This window comes from Plecotus auritus (assembly GCF_963455305.1).
Source record: "Plecotus auritus genome assembly, chromosome: 1".
NCBI lineage: Eukaryota > Metazoa > Chordata > Mammalia > Chiroptera > Vespertilionidae > Plecotus > Plecotus auritus.
The window spans coordinates 148,690,055-148,712,808 of NC_137770.1; the positions used below are offsets into that span (position 1 = coordinate 148,690,055).

The window sequence follows — 22,754 nt, forward strand, 5'->3', positions numbered from 1 at the left end:
AGATGACATGATATTTTACATGCAAAACCCTAAAGACTCCACCAATAAACTACTAGATTTAATAAATGAATTGGCAATGTAGCAGTATACAAAGTTTACACCTAGAAATCAATGGCATTTTTATATACCAATAATGAATTCCCAGAAAGAGGAACTAGAAAAATAATACAATTTACCATTGCAACAAAAATAAATTAAGATACTTAGGAATAAACTTAACCAAGGAGGTATAGGATTGGTACTTGGAAAACTATAGGATGTTGAAAAAGGAAATAGAAGAAGTATAAATAAGTGGAAGAATATATTGTGTTCATGGATTAGTAGAATTAACATAATTAAAATGTCCATACTACCCAAAGCAATCTATAGATTCAATGCAATCCCTATTAAAATACCATCGGCATATTTCATAGACCTAGAACACATGCTTTGAACATTTATATGGAACCATAAAAGACTCCGATTAGGAATAGCTGCAGCAATCTTGAAAAAGAAGAACAAAGTTGGAGGGATCATAATACCAGATATCAAGCTATATTACAAAGCCACTGGGCTCAAAACAGCCTGTCACTGGCACAAGAACAAGCATATGGATCAATGAAACAGAACAGATAACCCAGAAATTGACCCAAGCCATTGTACTCAATTAATATTTGACAAAGGAGGCAAGAGCATACAATGGAGTCAAGAGAATCTCTTCAATAAATGGTGATGGGAAAATTGGAGAGATACATGTGAAAAAATGAAACTAGACCATCAACTTACACCATATAAAAAATAAACTCAAAATGGGTAAAAGACTTAAATGTTAAATCATCAAACCATAAAAAATCTAGAAGAAACCATAGGCAGAAAATCTCAGATATATTGTTCATAGCAATATGTTTGAGTATACAGCTCCTTGGGCAAGGGAAACTAAGGAGAAAATAAATGGGACCGCATAAAAAAATTTCACAGCAAAAGAAACCATCAACAAATTGTAAAGGGAGCCCACTGGATGGAAGCACATATTTGCCAATGATGCACTTGATAAAGGGTTAGTATCCAAAATATATAAGGAACTCATACAACTTAACAAAAGGAAGACAAACAATCCAATTAAAAAATGGGCAAAAGCCCTATACACTTCTCCAAAGTGGACATATAGATTACCAAGAGACATATGAAAAAATGCTCTAAGTCACTGATCATCAGAGTGATGCAAATTAAAATGACAGTGAGCTATTGCCTCATACCTGTCAGAATGGCTACCATCAACAGATCAACAGGTGACAAGTGGTGGCGAGGTTGTGGAGAAAAGGGAACTGCTGGTGGGAATGCAGCCACTGTGGGAAACAGTATGGAGTTTCCTCAAAAAATTAAATATGGAACTGGCGTTTGACTCAGTGATCCCACTTCTACGAATATATTCTAAGAAACCGGAAACACCAATCAGAAAGAATTTATGCACCCTTATGTTCATAATAGCACAATTAATAATAGCTAAGATCTGGAAACAGTCCAAGTCCCCATCAGTAGATGAGTTGATAAAAAAGCTGTGGTACATTTATACCATGGAATACTATGCAGCAGTAACAAAGAAAGATCTCTTACCCTTTGAGGCAGCATGGAGGGACCTGGAGAGCATTATGCTAAGCGAAACAAGGCAGTCAAAGAAAGATAAGTATCACATGATCTCACTCATATGTGGAATCTAATGAACAAAATAAACTGATGAACAAAACCGATCCAGAGACATAGAAGCGTGAAACAGATAGTTGAATCTCAGAGGGACAGCAGGGGTGGGTATGTGGGTGGGAAGACATAGACCAAAGAACTTTTATGCATATATATACATAACCCATGGACAGGGACAACAGGGTGGTCAAGGCCTCAGATGGGAGCTGGGGCGGGCTAGAAGGGATTAATGGGGGCAAAAAGGGACATGTGTAATACTTTTAACAATTAAGATTAAAAAAACGAATGGCTTATAACAATACTCAGCTAATAAATATTTATTAAATAAATATTGTTTATTACTACTTCAACATATACAATTTCATGGGTTAATTTTGTTCATCTAAAACATTTTGTATAAATGAAGAGCTATTTCCCAAGCAGCTTCCCAATTGTGATGAGCACAGATTGGCCTCATGTGCTGAAAGCAGGGCTTCTGTCCTCCTTCCAGTTTACTACAGAAGCCGCAGGATTCTCTGTCTGAACCTAAGAAGTGTGGTCTAGTCCTCTTTGCCAGCTGGAGAAAGGCAGAGAAGCAGCTGAGATTTATAGGTCTGCACGGACTTTCATCATCATGGCACCTCCATAGCCACTTCCTGGGCAGATGAGTCATGCTTCTTGGAAATGTCTTTCACAGAAAGTTCTCTTCTAGGAGGCCTGGCATTTGGCTTAGAATTCAGAGATAAGTTATTTCAACTCTGTGTACAACTGCTATTCAAACACATGCATAAAAGTGACAACAGTATTCCAAACAACTCAGTTTATGTCTCTATACCAGATGAGTCTAGCATTGCACAAAGCATGATCTGGATTCAAAAGGAGTTTAGGATGAAGTTTATCTATTGGTTAATTAAGCCAAATACGTTGTAGTGTCAATAAGTGTAACCAGAAGCATTTTTTTTTAAAATATATTTTATTGATTTTTTACAGAGAGGAAGAGAGAGAGAGGGATAGAGAGTTAGAAACATCGATGAGAGAGAAACATCGATCAGCTGCCTCCTGCACACCTCCTACTGGGGATGTGCCCGCAACCAAGATACGTGCCCTTGACCGGAATCGAACCTGGGACCCTTCAGTCCGCAGGCCGACGCCCTATCCACTGAGCCAAACCGGTTTCGGCAAACCAGAAGCATTTTATAAGAAATTAAAAATGCTAAAGGTGCCCAGATAAAATGTTATTTAATTATAAAAAGTTAAAATGAGTGATATATCAGTGTGATTACAATCCCTTTTCTCAAAAGGGAATGCTGATCTTTCCTGACCATCCCTCACAATAAAAGATCTTCATGCCATTGCTTTAATTTGCTGCAGTTAATGAGGCAAACCCACCAGCCTTCCAAAGAGAGCCTTTGCTCTCAGATTCCAAAGAAAGTCTGTGTGTTTTCCCCTCACTATTCTCTCAAACATGAATACAGAATCCGGATGAGTAATAATGAGATCTATCGATACTTTCCACACAACCTGGAAGCCAATAACATGCATTAGATGCTCAGAGCTCAAATTGCTCTCTCTGCATTCCTTTCCTAGCCTAGGTCTGCTCAGCAAGGCCAGGGAGGCAAGTAATGGAGGCCTCTTCCACCATCTAACGGGCACACAACGATCAGAATTCTAAATTTTAAAGTTAGGAATCCTTGTGTTTTAGTTAATTATATTGATAATATAAAATAGTAAAGATTTCCTATTGTAATATCTCAGAAGTTTTTTTTATTTTTATTTATTTATTTTTTAATGTCTACTCTACTCTTCAGTTCTTACATTTACTGTTTAACAGGCTTTCTTTTCCACTGTCCCCCGTGGGGACGAGTCTGCATGGCAGGGCGCTAGGGTCTCTGGCTCCGGGATCTGTGATTTCACCTTCCCTGTTTCTGAGTCCATCTGTAGCAGATGGTGAGGCTTTTAGGAGGCAGAATAATTCTTTTAAATGTTTAGTACTTCACTGTAGAGATACAGTTGGCAGAGGGAAGACTGCGGTTCATGGAATTAAATGTTTATGTACACACGGGAGCGTGTGCCTGGCTTTCAAAGCACTTCCCTCACCACGAGGGAGGGAATTAGGCATCTAGTGCTCCATCAGTGACTATCACAATTTATGTTTGTAAGAAGTCTTTAGTCCGTGAACATCTCAAGCTGTGTTTTTAAATAAAGAATTAGTCTAATTAATAATAAAAACTTAGTTACTATAATAAAGGAAGCACTAGGGACAAAATATGGTTTTAAATTAATGTTGGGGGAGACTACCTTATATAATAACATTTTAATGGACTCATTTTCATGCATAATCTTGAGATACATCTAAAAGACTATGGAGATAGACAGAATAATATTTTTACTAGACCAGCTGGGTACGGAGAACCTAAAAGGGTATGAAATTTTGAGGTTGGAAAAACATTACCAGTGCATATCTACATTGCTATGTTAATTGGTCCCCAAAGATAATGCTTCAAAAGTAGGCTTATCTGATCACACCAGAATCCACATATTGTCATTGCAGGAAATTTGGAAAATATAGAAAAGCCTAGATAAAATAAAAATAACCTAAATTACATCACTGTTGATAATATTTGGCTGTATTCTTTCCTGTAGCCTCTCCCTATGTATTTACTTTATGTTAATATTCTAAGGGGATCATCCTGTACATACTCATCCCCCCCATAACTTTTTTCCCATGAAACAAGAGCTTGTGAATGTTTCTCCATGTCACTTATTATACCACATCATTTACAACACTGCATCTTCCAGCATCATAATGCAGCCACCAATTCTTGTCATAGAGAATTTAGAGTCTTCAAATACCTATTGTTATAAACAATGCTGCCATAAACATCTTTGTACTTAAATCTATGCACACAATCATGATTAGACAATGATTAAAAAAAAAAAAAAAAGAACCAAATCAGCCTCGGTGGCTTCCAAAATGAGTAATAGAAAGAAAGCAGAAATAAAAATGCAAATGCACTACTAAGAGCAGACAACAACCAACCACTGCCTGCAAAGGAGACTATATGGTCTATTTGTGACAGACCTCTAATGCTGAGTGACACAAAGTAATGTGGTCTCTCGATGGGTTTCATGTTGTCATGCAATGCCCAGCACTGTGAGTAATTCTTTAATTTTAGAATGGTATTTCACATTTCCTGCCCCACCCTGTCAGCACATGGCTGCATGGCTTTTCCTGTGCCTTGGGGAAGATGTGTGCCTGTGTATCAGAGTGCTCTGTGTGGGACCACAAGTCTAATTGTTGGCGGTGAAATGGCACCGGGTGTTACCAGCGATTAGGCCTTGGTTCAGCAACCTTGATTCCTGAGTTCAGCTACCAGTAAGAGAATTCAGAGCCAAGCAACTCAAATCATAGTAAAAGTTTATTTAGAACGTCCAGTGGGAGGAAAAGTGAACCAGCTGGGTGGGGGCTCAGGAAACAAGTTACAGAGGCAAAGAAGAGCCCTTGGAACTTAGGAGAAAGAAAGAAAAGCACACTGGGGAAAATTCGAGGGGCGTGCTCTAGAGAGCAAGAGTGTGCCCTGGGTTCTTTGACCTCACGGTGGGGATTTAGGGGAGGTCACAGGGGGAGGATCTCAGTAGAATATTCTTCAGCTTTCCAGGTGTGTCCCCTCAAGGTACGGGTCTCCACTGATTGGTTGGTGCCAAGGAAGGGGTCATTAGTCATCACAGCTGGTCCTGATGTCAGCCATGGCATTGCCCAGCCTGTCCCTGCTGCTTTTCTGGGCCTGGAGCTGAAACACAACTGAGGCCTCAATATTATCTCTAGTTTGACCAAAACTCTATCTCTGTGGGCAACAGACTGAAGGCTCTGCTTCCAAGATCATTTGATGCTGGTCAGAACCTCATTGTCCGAGGGTTTAGTGCTTAAGGGACTGGTTGTACAAGGGATTGCATGGGAGTTGTATGAAGCTATTCTCTGGGCCCCCTGTTCCTCCTCTAAACGGGCTTACTGTGTGACCAGCAACATGCCAGGGGAGGAAACGTTAGGGGAGGGTCTGAACCGCATGACCAGTGATATGAAAGGTCAGGAGGTCTAAAGTGCATGACCAGCCTTATGCTAGGGGAAGAAAGGTCACCTTGGGGGTGAGGTCCTTGTTTTCTCAGTTTTTTGTTGCTAGGCACCCGGGGCTTTCTGCCGCAGGCTTGTCATCCCTTCTCTGCTCATGCCTGTCCAAGTGCCCACCACATAACGGAGGAGACTTCGCCTCCCGGGGCCATACCAGAGCCACCTAGAGTCCACCATGCTCTGTGTATTGCTCTCCTCTCAATGTTCGTGTAATTTATGCTCCACAGTTTGATTAGTTTTCATCCCTGAGCTTTTCTCACCCACGTGGGAGCCTTTTACCCCACTCTGTGATGCTTGTTGGACAATTCCTACTGTTGTTACAGGGCCAGTTCAAAGCCCTTCACATTTAATGTTAACTCCAAAAGTTCCAAGTTTATCCAGGAGATTTGTGAATAAACTTCGGCAGCAACATTCTTAACAACTACTCTAAGAAGGCAGTTCCCATGGATCCCGTTACAGTTGTTTTTCAGGGTGGGAAGTCCGCAGAGATGCTCCAAAAATTCACACATCTCCACCCCTTTGGAGCTCCAGTGGCTAAGCAGGGAGAACCGTAGGCTGGCCCGACAGAAAGGGCAGAGGAGGCTGCAACAGGCAAAAACACATGTAGAGCCATTTTCCTTACAGTTGTCTCTCCCCTCTCCACCTGCTGACAGACTTCCTAACGTTCCCTTTACCACCATCTCCTGCCAGGATCCACCATCTGCTTCCTCCCTGACACAAATACCACGTTTTCATTTTCCTCCACAGTATGATTTGTGTAGGGCTGTGCACCACACACATCAGGAAAGGGCTCAGTCTCCGCACACCAATAGGTTGTCTTAGCAACACATGGTAAGTCATGGCTGTCCACCTCCTCAAAAGTGATTCATCGATTTGTTGCCTCCCTGTTTGGTCGATCAGGGATGATTTCTGTGAAATGTTGTACATAAGTCAGCTCAAGTTCTCTCTAGCCACCATATTTTTTTTTCCTCTCTCAAAGCTATTTCTGGAATAGTTTCTTTGGGAAAAAATGTTGGTTCCCTTTGCCTCTGACCAAGAGTTAGAATAACATTTTGAGCATATTCCACATGCCAGGCCTCACACTTAAACTCGTACATGATTTGTCTCACTTGCTAATTAAAACAACCTTATGTGATAAGAACCATCATGAGGCCAAATGTGTAAAAATACTTTTAATTAAAGAGATTAAGTAATTTTTGCAATATGATATTCTCAGCATATTTTAGAGCTGGGCTGGACTGTGAACCTAGACAGACCCTGACACTGACCATATTGAATATACCCTACTGTGTTCCTACAGTGCAATTTCTTTCCTGCTTCCAAATGAATTCTAATCTTCTATTAGTGACATTGACTTAAAAAACACACCATTGTATGAACTCATTAAGTATTCCTCAGAAATTTAACTATTTTTCTTACATTGACTAGAATTTTTGTTCTCTACAATTATTAAGGGATTCTCTATTACACTTAGAACTCTCCTAGATAAGTTATTTCAATTACATATTAAACTCTGAAGGATAAACTTTTTGGAATTTTTAAAGATTTATCATAGAAAATGGACCAAAATTTTTTTTCCCGGAAGTGTCTCCATATTTCAAATCCCAAAGAAACTTTTGTTTTAATTTAACTACATTTACTATATTTATTTAATTCTTAAAATTAGTACTCTACTGTAAAAAAGGTATGACCTTCCAGAAAATTTTCAAGTAAATAAGAAAAACAATAGTTTTTAAAAGTATGAATTAGATGCCAATCTAAAATAGAAAAGACTGAGTTTTAGTTGTTACTGTGTTTCTAAAATGTGTTTTGAAGTCAGCCTATATACATCCCAATCTCATACATATGAGATAATGTTATAATTTTATTCTTTCCAGTTACACACATACCAATAATTTAGCAGCAAGAGACACTTTGAAAGCACACCCTGTTCTGAGAGTTCTTACAGTTCATGAACTTGATTCCACTGAGGGAGCAGGCTGAGGTGCACATTAGCTTGACTGGGTTCCTCCAGACTTGAGTTCCAATGACTCCTAAAGTTCCTATAAAACCCTTCATCTTATAAAAATTGTTAGATATGTTTTCTGTCAGCGATGCATTTTTGCTTTCATATTTTCCAACTTAATATTTAGTAGGAATCCACAAATCATTTTATATTGCAACTGAAGTCTGAAGTCACTAATGTTCTGATAGCCTATGCATGTGTCAAATTATCAAAGGAAGTAGATAGAAATTGGTAAATGTGGCTAGGCAAGAGATTTCCTTCCTCTTTGAATGTCCTAAGAGTGCTTGAGATATCTCATTGTGGGGGAAGGATCCAAACCACAAAAATCCTAAATGAATAGTCTCCTTAAGGGAATAACTAAAAACATTCTACAAAAGAGGTTTTGTGTAGACACATATCCATATTTGAAGACACATTTAATGGCTAACTTGAAAATATAAGTATTATTCCAGGTATTTAAAAAAAACACCTCTAAACACAGTTACACAAATTAGAAGTGCATATTCAAAGTGAGAATCTCACTCTTTCTCTTCTTAATTTCTATTGGTTGCCTTTATATGGATTTAAGTCCAACCTCAAATATTTGTTCAGACCTAATTGATCTTTAGGCTTTCCAAAAGAGGGGAAATCATACTCTTAGCAGGACCAAAGCTTGCCAGTAGTTGCAATGAGTCACTGCTGGAATGTCCTGTGGTTAACATTTTGCTCTGAAAACAGAATCAGAGGGCTCCAAGGGGTTACCATGGTAACCAGTATTTGTATACTTTGAAAAATGACTGTTCCTGTTTTGTGTGGTAAATTTACCCGGGAATGAATTGCAGAGGTGACGTTAGCCATCTGTGTGAATACAAACAAAAAACCTGATTTAATTAAGTGTAAACTTTAGAAGGACATAAAATTGGGAATATGAGATTACTTTTTGAATAGAGGTATTATTTAGTACTAATTAATTTACTAATTTATTTGACATTACATTTAAGCATTTTCATCAATGTCTATTTGATATTTATTTTAATGTACCATTCTCTCCCTTCCAAAGGCAAAATTAAACTAATCATCCTTCATCAGTGCTCCCCCCAAACCCACTCCCTTTACCCCTGCTCCCATCCCATTCACAAAGTGTTATTTAAAAATGACTGGGATTCAGGTATTCTCCTTCAATGAAGTAATCCTATCTGCAAAGAAAAAAAAAATCCGGTCAAAATCATGTGAAAATGTCAGGTTTCTTAACCTTGCTGAGCTGGGAGACAAAATTACTATACTGCTTAGGACCTTGAATAGAATCTAAAACATGGTTCCTCTGAATGTCACTGGCTATTATTTCAGAAGATCCACCAAGCTTAGAGCAATATGGTTACAGAGAAATCTTACCTATGTTTTATTGGATGAAAATGAATAATTAAAGGTTTGGTCATTGGACTACAAAGTTAAGAATGAGCCTTTTGGAGTGGAAAACAGTAGAGTGTTTTCTTGCTTATTATGCCTCTGCTTGGGAACAGTATGTTTATTTCTGAATTAATTCATTTTGATTGGGATTCATATGCTGAACTTAAAAAGAGTGAAGCTGAGATAAATACCCTACAGTGAAGCAGTACTTTAGCAGTAAACAGATTGCAACATGGACCTCCTGCCCCACCTCCACCTCCACCTCCTGCATTGGAGTGGGACCTGAGGGCTGTGGCCAGAGCTTTGGTTGTGGTTACCTGTTCTTTTTACTAGTTTGTTGCTTTATTCTTTTTCTTAGTTTTGCTTCTTCATTATGGCTTCCATCAAATATCTAGAATATTAGACACAATAATAAATATACACATTTGAAGCAGCAATATTAAAAAGATAAAAAGGAAACTGAATTGATAAGCCTGAAAAATAAATTTTATCTTTATTCCTTTGCTTCAAATGCTTAGGTTTACAGTGATTGATATAATAGATTTCTGAGCTTCTTTTTAAATCTCTGCTGACCTCCCTCCAAATCTCGCAAGCATGTATGTCTATTGAACAGCCAATTTTGAGAACTCAGAATGAGACAAGCCAAGATTTATGAACCTGAGATTCACATGACCTTGAACAGATCCAGACCCTTTGCTGCCTAAATGGAGCTGGAATTTAGGACTGTAAGACCCTAATCTGTAACTAACTTTGCAGTTAGTTTTATATCATAACATTTTAGTAAATAAAAATAATTTGGTCAATTTGGAATTTGTTGAATCCAGATTATACATTTTCCTTCCAGACACATGCAAACATATACACTCTCACATACTCTTACATACGTGTAATCTTCAAGATAATAATCAAGTCAGTCCATGATCAGTACCTTTCGCTTTGTTCCCATTCGAAGGATAACTGGAACAACGTGTTTAAGTGAACAGTAGGGGGGTCAAAAGAAAATATAATGGCCTTTACTTTTTCCATCTGACAAACCATGAGGAAGACAGTACTTTTGGAGTATCTTTCCTGATTGGAGAAATATGGCAGAGAGGTTTATTTTTTTAGTTTAAAGGTATACCTGATGAAATTATTAAATGAGGCAGGTAAAGGGTGCACAATAGGATATATAAATACCTCAGTGGTAAAATGGGCCTTAGCAAAAAAGTTCCAAGAGAAGAATACAAATGGGCAATAAACATGAAAAAAAAATTCAACCTCAAAATAACACAAATTAAGACAATTATTAAAAACACACACAAATTTTCACTGTCAGCACGAGCTTTAAAAATAATAGCCACAGTTGTCAAAGTTCCACCACACAAAGCATTTCTGTAAACTGCTAGTGGGAGGGTACATTGCTTTAAACTTTCTGGTAAGTAATTAAATAATATACATGAAGAACCAAGAAAGATTATACTCTTTGATTCATTTCCCTTATAGGAATCTTTCCTGGGGAGAACTTTAAATATTAGACAAATATTTATTTTGGCAAAAATATTGGAAATATCCTAACTGAACAACAATAGAATTGTAATGTAAATAATATCTTATTCTACCATTAAAAACATTTACATGGATTATATAATGACATGCTTAGTATAAAACAGGGAACACAATGACATGGTAGCCCAAATTATACATACATATACACTTACACACATATGTATATACACACATTCAAATGAAAAAAATATTGGCAAGCTAAACTTCTGGTATTAACAAAATATCAACAGTGATTATCTTCAATGTGATTAATTTTTTATTTTCCATTTTCATAGCTTTCTAAAATGTCTGATTTTTTATAGTTAGTACTTATTTAAAAATTTACATCTTACAATTACATTTATTGAGCTTCTCTTATGTATCAATATGTGAACACATCTCATTCAGCCTACTATTTCCTTATTCTGTGTATGAATTATACTTTGGAGGGAATTTGCTAGGCTGACATGACACTAAACAATATTTGGATTTCCAAATTATTTGGCTTAGAAATCATCCCCATGACTCTCTCTAATTTTCTATTTTGCATTCTTATGTTAAACATCTGGTACTCGACCCACCTAAGCAGATTTAACCTTAACTTTTGAACCAAGGAACAGATTTTGCTATATGAGTAGACTTTACTTTTTTCATCTGACAAACAGTATGAAGCTTTTTTACATCGGGAGGTTTCCTTTAATTTCAGCTCTATGACGGCTCACGGAGGATAGGACGCTATTGTGGAGCAGATATGCCACCTTCAGGGAGTACGACAGGCTCCGTTCTTCAAGTGCTGTTCCACACCGATGGGGTTGGTAACAAGGAGAAAGGATTCCAGATGCAGTGGTTCGTTCACGGTAAGCCCAAGGCCGATCTCAGTCATAGTTCACAGTTGCTATTTGACAAGAACTGGCCCTGTTCCAAATCTATTTGGAAACTATACCATCAACACTAATTAAACTGAGTAGTAATCTTGTGCTGGGACTTAGAAAATTTTACTCAGTCATTGTTGGCTCTTGGAGAGTTAAAGCCTGTTAGGGCTAAGAGAGGAAGTGATGTCAAAGTGGACAGGATTTGGATAACTGCTTAGGTAGGTGCAGTGATACATTGCTTAAGAGGAAGAAAGAAGCAGAATGAAGTTTCTAAGAGTGAAGAACTGTATGTGGGTGTGGCAAGGAAATTGCAAGGTAGGATGGGGGCCTCTTAGACTGAGATTTAAGGCTTACTCTGATATAACGAGAGAAGGAATGATGGGATAGAAGGAAAAGAGAGTCAATCAGAGAAAGAACGGGAGGAGCAAGGATTGCACTGCCAGGGAAGCAGGAGGAGAACTAGTGATGCCCCAAGCCAGGAATGTGTGTTGTACCTGCCACATAGGTAGGGCCACGTCAGAGCCCATCAATGAACTGGTGGTTCAGGAAGCAGGTAGGGTCGCTCAGATGATTAGAGCATTGTCACAATATACCAAGGTTGTGGGTTCGATCCAGTCAGGGCCACATACAAGAATCACCCAAAGAATGCATAAATAATTGGAACAACAAATCGATGTTTCCCTCCCCATTTCTCTCTAAAAAAATCAATAATTAAAAAAAACTTCATTTTTCAGAAGATGAAAATTCATTTTAAAAATATTTATTTATTAAATTGATTGGGGTGACATTGGTAACATGAACCAGGTTTCAGGTGTGAGTTTCTATGTTACAAGACCTGTATATTGCACCGTGTGTCCATCACCTGAGAATTCATTTTTAACAGCAGTTCTGAAACTTCTAGACTGACCTCATGTGGCCCAGTCTAAAGGGAGTGATTCTCTAAACCTACTCCCAAAAGCAGCAGCAAAGTCACCTGGAACTTGTTAGAAATGCAAATTCTCAGGGCCCATCCCAAGACTTTCAAAATCACAAACAGGAGGCCCAATAATCTCTCTTAACTGGTCGGTCCCCCTGGTGATTAATGTTTGAGATCCACTCTCCTAGAGTGATCCAGACTTGAAAATTACAGTCCTTGTGAAAATTATAGTAGCAGTTCTCAACCACCGTTCAGGACTCACTGCTCTGTTTCAACCAATCTGAAAGAGAAAAGGAGTTGCAGTGTTATACCAGGAACCACACACAGACATCCAAGCTATGGCCTTACTGTCAAAACCCAGGGTGAGCCCATGGTGAGGGCCTGAATGTGTGTCATGGTTGACCCTTGAGGGTTGTTAACATCATAGTGCATTTATTATATGAATCTCATGCTATATATAACTGAATAGCCCTGTTATATATTTAAGAGTGTTAGACATTCTGAGACTATGAACTGGAGACTGAGTATATTTGTGTTAAAAAATAAGAATGGGACTTCAGTGTTTAAAACTCTTCAGTGGTTATCCACAGAGCCACTTATAGCTTGAAATACAGATTATGAATTCCCAAAGTAAATGAACTATAATGATTAAGCTTGTAGAAGTTCTTGACCATCCTCTTCACCAAGTAGATAAATTTAACCTTGGAATGCCATTTTGTGGATCTATTAAATGAAGGGACTGGATTGATTCATCTCTATAATACAATTTGTCTCTAGTAGTCTGTGACTTAGAAATGGTGTGATTCTAAGGAAACGGGAGACAGTGTGAAAAGACCTAGAAGACATGAAAATCTTGGGAAATGACCCAGATCTTTAAGGACAAGTGTTATTTTCCAGACAGCGATTCTCAGGCTTTTATATACAGTACACATGAATCACTTGTTCTAATGCAGGGCTGGGGCAGGGGTGGCGCTGAGGTAAGGCCCATAAACCCTCATTTATAAAAAGGTCCCAGGTAATGTCTGTGGCACTACTCTGTAGACCACACTTTGAGGAGCAGGGAAGAGCAGATATTAAAGCTGGAGAAATAAAATGATAGAAAGACAGCATTCATTGAGTCTAGAGGAAACTTTGGGGTGCTCCCTGGACTCACTGTAATAGCAGCAGAATAATATCTTAAATTTTTCTATGTTAATAGGGTAAGAGTGGGGACCCCTGTAAGAAAAAGAACCTTACTGCTTAAGAGATCCAAAGAGGTGAAGGCTTTCACCTGTGACAGAAGATGGAAATGAAGAAATGTTAACAAAATGGTTCTTAGCCCTAGATACACCCTGGATTTGCTTGGTAGTTTCTAAAGCGTTCTGTGCCTGGGTTCCAGTTTCCAGAGGGAGGATTCAATTGTTATGCAGTGGGATCTTGACTATTGCTGACTTAAAAAAACAACAACTCCCTAAGTAATTCTGGAAGGAGAGTTTTAGGAACAGTTACTTTGCTGGTCATATCTTTCTCCTCAATGGGCTGCTTCCCCTCCCGTCCAGGCTGTTCTATCTATGCTAGCCCAAGGCCACCTGAGGAGTATGATTTAATGGTCATTATTTTTTAAATAATATATTTTATTGATATTTTACAGAGAGGAAGGGAGAGGAGGGATAGAGAGGTAGAAACATCGATGAGAGAGAAACATCGATCAGCTGCCTCCTGCACACCTCCCACTGGGGATGTGCCCGCAACCAAGGTACATGCCCTTGACCAGAATCGAACCCGGGACCCTTCAGTCTGCAGGCCGACGCTCTATCCACTGAGCCAAACCGGTTTCAGCTAATGGTCATTATTAACTGTACCAGTTACTGTGTCACTGGGTTCTTCCCACCAACATGCTAGAGGTGGCTGTCTCCTCTGCTGACAGCGTTTCTGTTGGGGAATTTTTTTCTATCAGCTCTGTTTGAAATCTGTCTTCATAGGAGGAGTCAGAGACACCCTCTGTCTATTGTCTTTTCCTGTTTACTATTTCAAAACTTTCTCCCAATTGCTGAAAACTTGCTAAGCTTGGATCTAGAATTATGCAACAAAATTTTTGCCAGCTGGGACCAGAACTGAAAAAATATTTAACTCTGTGTTACCCACTGTATGTAAATTATGCATGGGAAAAACCTTCTGGAAGGGGATAGTTAGTGGTCTGGATCAGTGAAAAATTAATGAAATTATTGTGTATGATAGTTATGCGACGGCACAAGGACCCCCGAACCCATACTCTGCATCTGACCAGGCCTGTAGCTTGAGATGGTAGCCTGAGAATAGGGGCCAACAGAATAGCTTGGGGTCAGGAAAGAGGTTTCAATGGGACACATCCCCCCCACTTCCTACCCACTGGAGGTAAACTGAAGACATAAATCTGAGTTCTCAGTTATCCATGTCTTCATTCCAGAGATGTTTAAGGAAGTATGGGGGCCATGTGCTGTGTAAGAGCTGGGGACAGAGTGTGGCTGCAACCAGCAGGCCTGTTCCCACTCTCCTAGAGCAGTGGTCGGCAAACTGCGGCTCGCGAGCCACATGAGGCTCCCAAGCCTCGGTTTGCCGCTCTGTTGACTAATGAGTTTGCCGACCACTGGGATAGGGGCATAATCACAAGGAACAACAACAGCCTGTAATTATTGGAATCGAGAGTCTAGGTCAGTGGTCAGCAAACTCATTAGTCAACAGAGCAGCAAACCGCGGCTCGTGAGCCACATGTGGCTCGCGAGCCGCAGTTTGCCGACCACTGTCCAAAAGCTTATAGTAATTGGGAGAAGTAGCCATCAAGCAAGAAGCACACAAATACATATCAATGCTAAGTGCCAGGAAGCCCAGAAAAGAGGATTTGACATTGACAGGAGGTCAGAGAAGACTTGCATGAAAATGGGCCCTTTGAACTAAAATCTAAGAGTAAGCAGGCGTCAACTAGATAAATAGGAGGAAAAGATTCCAAGTAGAAGGAAGACCCTGTGAATGGAGCGAGAGGAGTGAGTGTGAGGGACCCCAAAGTCCAGAGTGGCTGGAGTCCAGAGTCAAGGGGAGCTGTGCTGAGCTAAGCGGCGGCCAGAGCATTAGGGTCACACATGACAGGCAGAGGGGCCCCATGGTCTCTTTTATGTAAATCTGTGAGATTTCAAATAATCAAGTTTTGAGTGGGATCTTGAAGGACTGAAGTAACATAGCATGTTGTGGGACTCGGAATATGAAATAAAATACAAAAACAAAACAAAACAAATGCAAAATAACTAAAAATTAGTCTCGATTTTCAAGTGTAGTAGTAACACTTTAAAACTGGAGAATGAAATTACTGCTACAGATTTGAAGTAACTGAACTTTTATAATAAGTCTATGTTACTTTTATAATCAGAAAATGAGATTTCAATTTAAGAACGGTGACAGTAGTAGTGCTCTTGAATGTGTGTGTGTGTAATGAAAGCGATTGTTTCTGCATCACCTTTCTAAGTCTCACTCTCAGAATCAGGTTCCCATGCTGGGGCCCAGGACACCCAGCCTGACACGTCATTTCTGAGCATCGCTGCTGAGGAAGAAACCCCACATGCTTCATGGTGCCAATTAATAAATAACCCCGTTTGCAAAATGTGCTTCTTTGTTGACTGCACAAACCTATTCACTTTGAGAAAATGGATCCACAATCGGGCTTTATTTGTGGGCTCATTTCTAAAGTGGCGCTGTAGACCCGAGATGAAAGCACACTGCCTTGCTTTTATTCCAGCCCTCAAAGGGAGTCCCACCCTGCAAAGAAAGAAATGGCCACAGTGCCCTGCCTGGCTCAACTGTTGACAGCATTGTCCAAAGGCTGAATTCAGCCCGGGGCCTCCGCCCGGGTGGCTGAAGGCAATCTAGAGCTTTCTGCGAGCTGTGTGAATAGGGGCCTCCCGCCAGCTGTGCACACCCTCTCTCCTCTGCTCCTTTCTCCCAGAGGCCTGCTGCTTTCACTTGGCAATGGAATCCCACATACAAACAAGGTCAAGGAGCTTTGTGAGAGAAAGAGTGACATTTGCAAAGGAAGAGAGCCCCTCAGCTGGGAATAGCAGGGGGAGGGCTAAGTGGTATGTGATCAGGAGGTGATGTCACCCTGGACTCTCACAAAGGAAAGTGTAGCCTTTTCTTTGGGGAGGATGGATGACATCAGCCTCTCGAATGGGGGCTGCTTTCGTTTTATCTTCTTTTCAGCTATTAATGAGACTTCTCAAGCCTTGAGGGTTTTCAAAAATTGGCCCAGGGAAAACATTTTAAAAACTTTGTCAAGATCCTCCGTGGCTGGCTTGGTTTGAACCTGAGCCAGCCCTTTCCTGACTACCTGGGGACATGCAGCACTGTATCAAAGGGCTTTACAAAAATATATCTAGAGAGAGCCCTGGCAAAGAACCTCCATGAGGTCAGCAATGTTTCTCTTAAACCTTCCCTCCAGTTCTCTTTCGCTCGCTCAGACTTTTCAACAGTCTTTGTTTATTGCTGGTCTTTCAGGGGAAGTCCTTCTGACTTGTAATGTTTATTACTTTTGGGACTTAGAGTATGTGTGTGGGATGGGAGGCGTGGTGGGCGGGGAAAGGGGGAGGCATTCCGGGAGTTTGACCCTTTGAGGACAAAAGTTTTGTCATTTCATTATCCATTTGCCTTTAATGTGAATGCTGGGTAGTCACCTGGAGGGTGTGAAGGTGAATAAATTGGGCTCCATAAGGAGAACTGCAAAGGACAGACATTTCACCATTGTTAATAATGTTATAGTGATTACACATACCCTCTGTAAGCAGATATTTATTGAGAATGTTTTTCATTCAGTCATTCATTCAGCCAACCAGCCAGCACATATTGATTCACTACCAGGTTCTGGGCATGGTATTTATAACAGAGAGAGTGTATTAGCTCAGGAGGCCATAACAAAAGACATAAGGTTGGGTAGATAAACAGCAGAAATTTACTAGTATTTCTCACACCTCTGGAGGCTAGAAGTCCGGTCAATTTGCAGGTTTCTCCTGAGATCTCTCTAGTTGGCTTGCAGATGGCCTTCTCGCTGTACCCTTCCATGACTGTTCTGTGAGTGTGTATCCTGTGTCTCTTCCTGTGTCCAGATTTTCTCTTCATATTAGGGCACCGTTCAGATTAGATTAGGATTCACCCTAGGGGCCTTATTTAAACTTAATCACCTCTATAACTATCCCTATGTCCAAACACAATGACATTCTGAGGTACCTGAATTTAGGTGGGGGGATGCAATTTAGTCCATCAGAGAAGAAGGAGCTAGCACCTTTGACTTCAGGAGTTAGTCATGTAGTAAGGGAAACAAACAAATAAACAAATGTAGAAATAAGTCCATAATTCATGACGCTGTAGGACAACAGAGGAAATCCAGGAGAGCCTGAGAGAGTTCAGGAGGCCCTCCAGGCAGTTTTTGTACAAGGATCATTCGCCAGACAAAGGACCTAGAGGAAGACATTTTAAATGTCTTAGGATGACACCAAAGCTTTGCCACCGGCAAGTGTTTCAGTTAGCACACATATTCTCAGCATCAATCCCAAGGTGGTGAAAACTGGTCCTTGGAAGTATGAAAAAAATCATACGCTTTATGTATAGAGTACAGATATCTGTAATACATAACAGATATATAGTATATCTGTGATATTAAATTTTTATGAGGGTGAATTTGGGAAAAAAATATCTCAGAAAGCTCCTTAGAAGGGCAGTAGTGAACCAACAACGGTTGAGAAATAACTGAGCTAGAGGGAGTAATAGAAGTTGAGGCAGGGCAGGTGTCAGAGACCAATTGATAAGACCCATGCAAAACTTGGATTTATGTCTCATCTGCCCTGAGCCTTGCTTCTGCACAGTGCAAGCATTCACAATCTGGAGGTATGATGTTTGCAGTGAAAGTGAATTTATGAATTATGCTTTGTAAAGATTCCAAGGGGGGTTGTGAATCACTGTCTGGTCCTTTCTCTCTGCTGGTGACGAATCGCTTTCATAGTGTCACTTCCTGCTAGGTGGTTAATACGTAATACCACAGAGAGAGAAGTGGTAAAACACCTGTCCTGATCTGCCTCTAAAGTAACCTTATTTATGATTTTAAAAAAAAAGCATCCTTTGTTCAGTAGTCTGTAAGCAATCTCTTGGTTTAGACAGACTCCTGGGGTTCTTTTATTATATGGTGTGATAGAAGAAAAACAAATCCTGTTCAGTTTGAGTAGAAATTTAAGCCCATTTCTGTTTAAATTAAAACTTAACTTCCCCAAATGCCGACTAGACTTTCTTTCACATTCATAGATGCTATGTCCTTCCTGCTTATTCTAGCCACTTCAGCCTATTGGATACCTTGAACTTTTGTCTTCGTGATATTCCTAGGAAAATTTTAAGCATGGAGACTGCAAATGAATACAGTCCTAGTGTAGAACCAAAGCAAAGATTTCTGCATTATGGCACTGTGTCTGATTTTTATTTTTGGAAAATTCTCACTTATATCTTTTTTTGCAAAAAAGTTCTTAATGAATGATGCCAACTTTAAAAAAAAAATCTGTTTATAAAGTAATTTACATTTGTAAAATTGAGATAATAATTTACAAAACAACTCTTGTAGCTCTTTGCCTTGGCTCTGGGACTTTTCCAGCAAGGTCAGAGATGGCAATAAGCAAATGCAGACATTTCAGAATGAGTGGAAAAGCTAAATCCTGATGTTATTTGCCTCCTTGACAACAGCAGGAGATACACATACACACAGTTGACCTTCATTTAATGTTGGCTCTGGGTCTTGTAACCAGTGGGGGCCTTGTAGGAGTCTTGCATCTCAATTCCCATGACACTACTTTTGAAAAAGTTGGAGGTCAATTTCCATTGCTACTTTTTGAAACAGTTATAAAAAGAAAAAAAATCTCCCTCAAACAACCATGACCTTCCCAAATCACGTACTGCACAATTTGTAATCATCCTTGAGATTTGGGCCAAAGGAAGGGTTTTTGGAATCTTCTGTTTGTGTTCGGGTTCCCTAGCAACAACATCTCTGAGAGAGATTGCACTACTTTCTAGGGGATTCCACAGTTTTTCGTACATTGAAAAAGAAACTACATTTTTTTTTCAGTTTCAAATTTTGTAGCAACCAAAAATGACTAAACATAGACAGAACAAACATGAGGTTCAATATAGAACATTCATTTTTTTTTTTTGTCGTCAGAGGTTTCTTTTCTTGAACATTTACTTAAATATTGCTATATTTGTCTCTAACATTATGTTACCAAGGCCTTGTTTTATGTGTATGTTGCTGTGTGCTCAGAGGAACTGGTGCCAGCCTTCAGTGGCAGTGACTCCCAAAACAAAGTATAGGAGAGTAATTCCATTCCAGAAGATTTAGTGGAATTTTATACTCTCTATATAAGTAATGACATTACTGTACTTTGTCTCTGATTTTTTCTCCTTCTAGTTATACTTACAGACTACTTACAGGCTAAATAATATTGATTTGACTACCTAAATATAACTTAAAATTTATTTAAAGATATTAGTTATAATAAAAACAAACCATGTTGCCCTATATAGAGTGAATGAAAATATTACTACTAGACCAAGCAATTATTTTTAAAATGTTGATATTATCATTTAAAACTGATGTTATCACTTTAAACTGTTGAGAATCATTTTAAAAATAACACTTGATATTCTCATTTAAAAAGATAATACCATGTGCTGGGCCCTTTGGTTAGCACTTTAAAAATCTTACATGTCTCCTCCCAAGAATTCTCTAAAATAAGCATTATTATCCCCATATTATGGATAAGAGAACTGAGGAAAGAGTGGAAAAGAAGTTAATTAACTTCCCCAAACACACAAATCCAGTAAGTGACAAAATCAGGACCCAGAACCACCTGTCTGTGTGTCCCACCCCACGGCTTGGCCTTTAACAGCTGCACTTTGCCTGGAAGCAAGTAGTTTTTCCCCACAACTTTTCACTGCAAAGGTTAAATGGTACCATAATGCAGAGAAGGTTAGCACTTAGAGTCAGTTATTTTGTAACTAAATTCCCACGGAGAAAAATGAGTGTTTTTAAATGAACCGATGCTGTCTTTTCCAAGTGAAAAATGTCCTGGTTCAAGCTCTCCCCACTAAAATGCACAATTCATTCTTTCTTCAGGTTTAAGTAGCAATAATGCCAGGAAGCACATTACTTAGCAAATGACAAGTTCAAAATAACAGATGTTTGTCTGTTCTTCACCACAATATCTGCTTTATTAGGTATTTGAAAGTACTCTTCTTTTTGAGCTGCTATGTACGGCTGATGGAATCAGACACTTCTGAGCTGATATAGACCCCAGAGATTGTTCATTATCACGATTTAGTTACACAAACTAGTGTACCAGAGGAGTTATAAGGAGAGCTGCCCCCAAAGCAGATTGGTTTGACTAGAGGTAAACAGTGCGGATGGAGTGGCACACTTGAGGATTTGGTTCATTTAGGAGCCCAGCCAGAGCTACACCTTGTAAGCTAAGGACCTTGGCTGCCTGGCTGCCTGCAGCATGTGCCCTGCGAGGGACCCTCATCCCTGGCATTACTATCACAGAAAACACTCTCCTGGCTCAGGCTTGGGCAGGGGCAGAGCATGGGTCGGAGAACATCACAACCACTGGCATGGTGCTGCCCACATCTATCTGTTCATTTGTCATGTGGAGTAACTTCCTGTGGAAAACCGGTTGGGAGTTGGGGAAAGATGAAAAGAGGAATTGGGGGGCGGGCGGGGGGTGACAGTCAGTGATGCAGAGCCCTTGGTGGGGGGTGCTGGTGAGCTTTTTCCTATAAGAGCACTCTGTATCAAAATAATTACATTGAGAGAAAGCAGGATTAGAATGAATAGTTTTAAGTAGAAGCATGAAGGTTGAACATGGAAATCACAGAAAGAGAACATATGTACTCTGTCTTTGCCAGTTTGGGGATTTCATAAAGTAGCCTTAGGCGTGACTACTTATACTAGGGGAAATTAGTCCAGTTGCCTTGGTCTCATTTCATTTCTTGGAAGATATTCTTATACTTTTAAATATATATATATACTAGTGGCCCAGTGCATGAAATTCGTGCATGGGGGGGAGTTCCTCAGCCTGGCCTGCACCCTCTCCAATCTGGGACCCCTCGAAGGATGTCCTACTGCTGGTTTACAGGGATCAGGCCTAAACTGGCAGTCGGACATCCTTCTCGCAATCCGGGACTGCTGGCTCCAGCCACTCACCTGCCTGCCTGATTGCTCCTAACCACTCTGCCTGCCAGCCTGCTTGCCCCCAATTTCCCCTTGCTGCTGACCTGCTCACCCCCAAATGCCACTCTCCCCCCAGCCTGATCACCCACAACTGCCATCCCATCCTGGCCTGATCAGCCCCTGGTGACCCAAGCTCCCAGCCCCTCCTTTTTTTCTTTTTTCTTTTTTTTTTTTTCAGTACCTCCTTGAGAAAGGACAGAGCAGGCTGGAAGCAAGTATCTGGGATTTATTTATCTTCTATAATTGAAACTTTGTAGCCTTGAGCAGAGGCCAGGGCCAGCCAGGGCAGGCAGGAAGCTTGGCTTCCTCCATCACCGGGGCAACCCAAGCCTCCTGCTCTCTCCAGCTCCGTGGCTGCCTCCATCTTGGTTGGGTTAATTTTCATACTCGCTCCTGATTGGCTGGTGGGTGTGGCTTGTGGGTATAGTGGAGGTACGGTCAATTTGCATGTTTCTCTTTTATTAGTGTAGATTGTTCAGAAATCTTCAATAATTAAAAAAATGTTTTAAGAAAGACTGGTTGATTTGATTTTTCCTGAATTGTAAGCAATGAATTTCTGCTGGGAAAGCATTTTTTAATTTGGTTGGAATGAGCAAGTTAGAAGAAAATATATATAGCTAATCAAAATGAAAAGATGATGAGATTGACTATAATTTTCTGAGTGAAAATGAAAGGTGTTTATCCTTTCATATATAGGAAATTAAAATTTATATTTTATGAAAAGTCCTAAAATATGGTTCATTGTGTTCACTTCTCTTTAATGGTGTACTAAGGTGGAACACTTCAATATTAAGACTTAGGACATTGCCGAAACCGGTTTGGCTCAGTGGATAGAGCGTCGGCCTGCGGACTGAAAGGTTCCGGGTTCGATTCCGGTCAAGGGCATGTACCTTAGTTGCGGGCACATCCCCAGTGGGAGGTGTGCAGGAGGCAGCTGATCGATGTTTCTCTCTCATCGATGTTTCTAGCTCTCTATCCCTCTCCCTTCCTCTCTGTGAAATATCAAT

At 40.0% G+C, this 22,754-nt stretch overlaps 1 protein-coding gene across 1 annotated transcript in view; it reads left to right on the forward strand.

Annotated features, from left to right (window-relative positions):
• The window catches only part of CUBN (cubilin), a gene marked incomplete at its 5' end in the record, with an annotated part of 316,681 nt that overhangs the window by 111,160 nt on the left and 182,767 nt on the right, over positions 1 to 22,754 (forward strand). Inside the window, one exon of the mRNA XM_080671851.1 lies at positions 11,404 to 11,554. Coding sequence (XP_080527977.1) covers positions 11,404 to 11,554 — 151 coding nt within the window. The remainder of the gene's footprint in view (positions 1 to 11,403; positions 11,555 to 22,754) is intronic.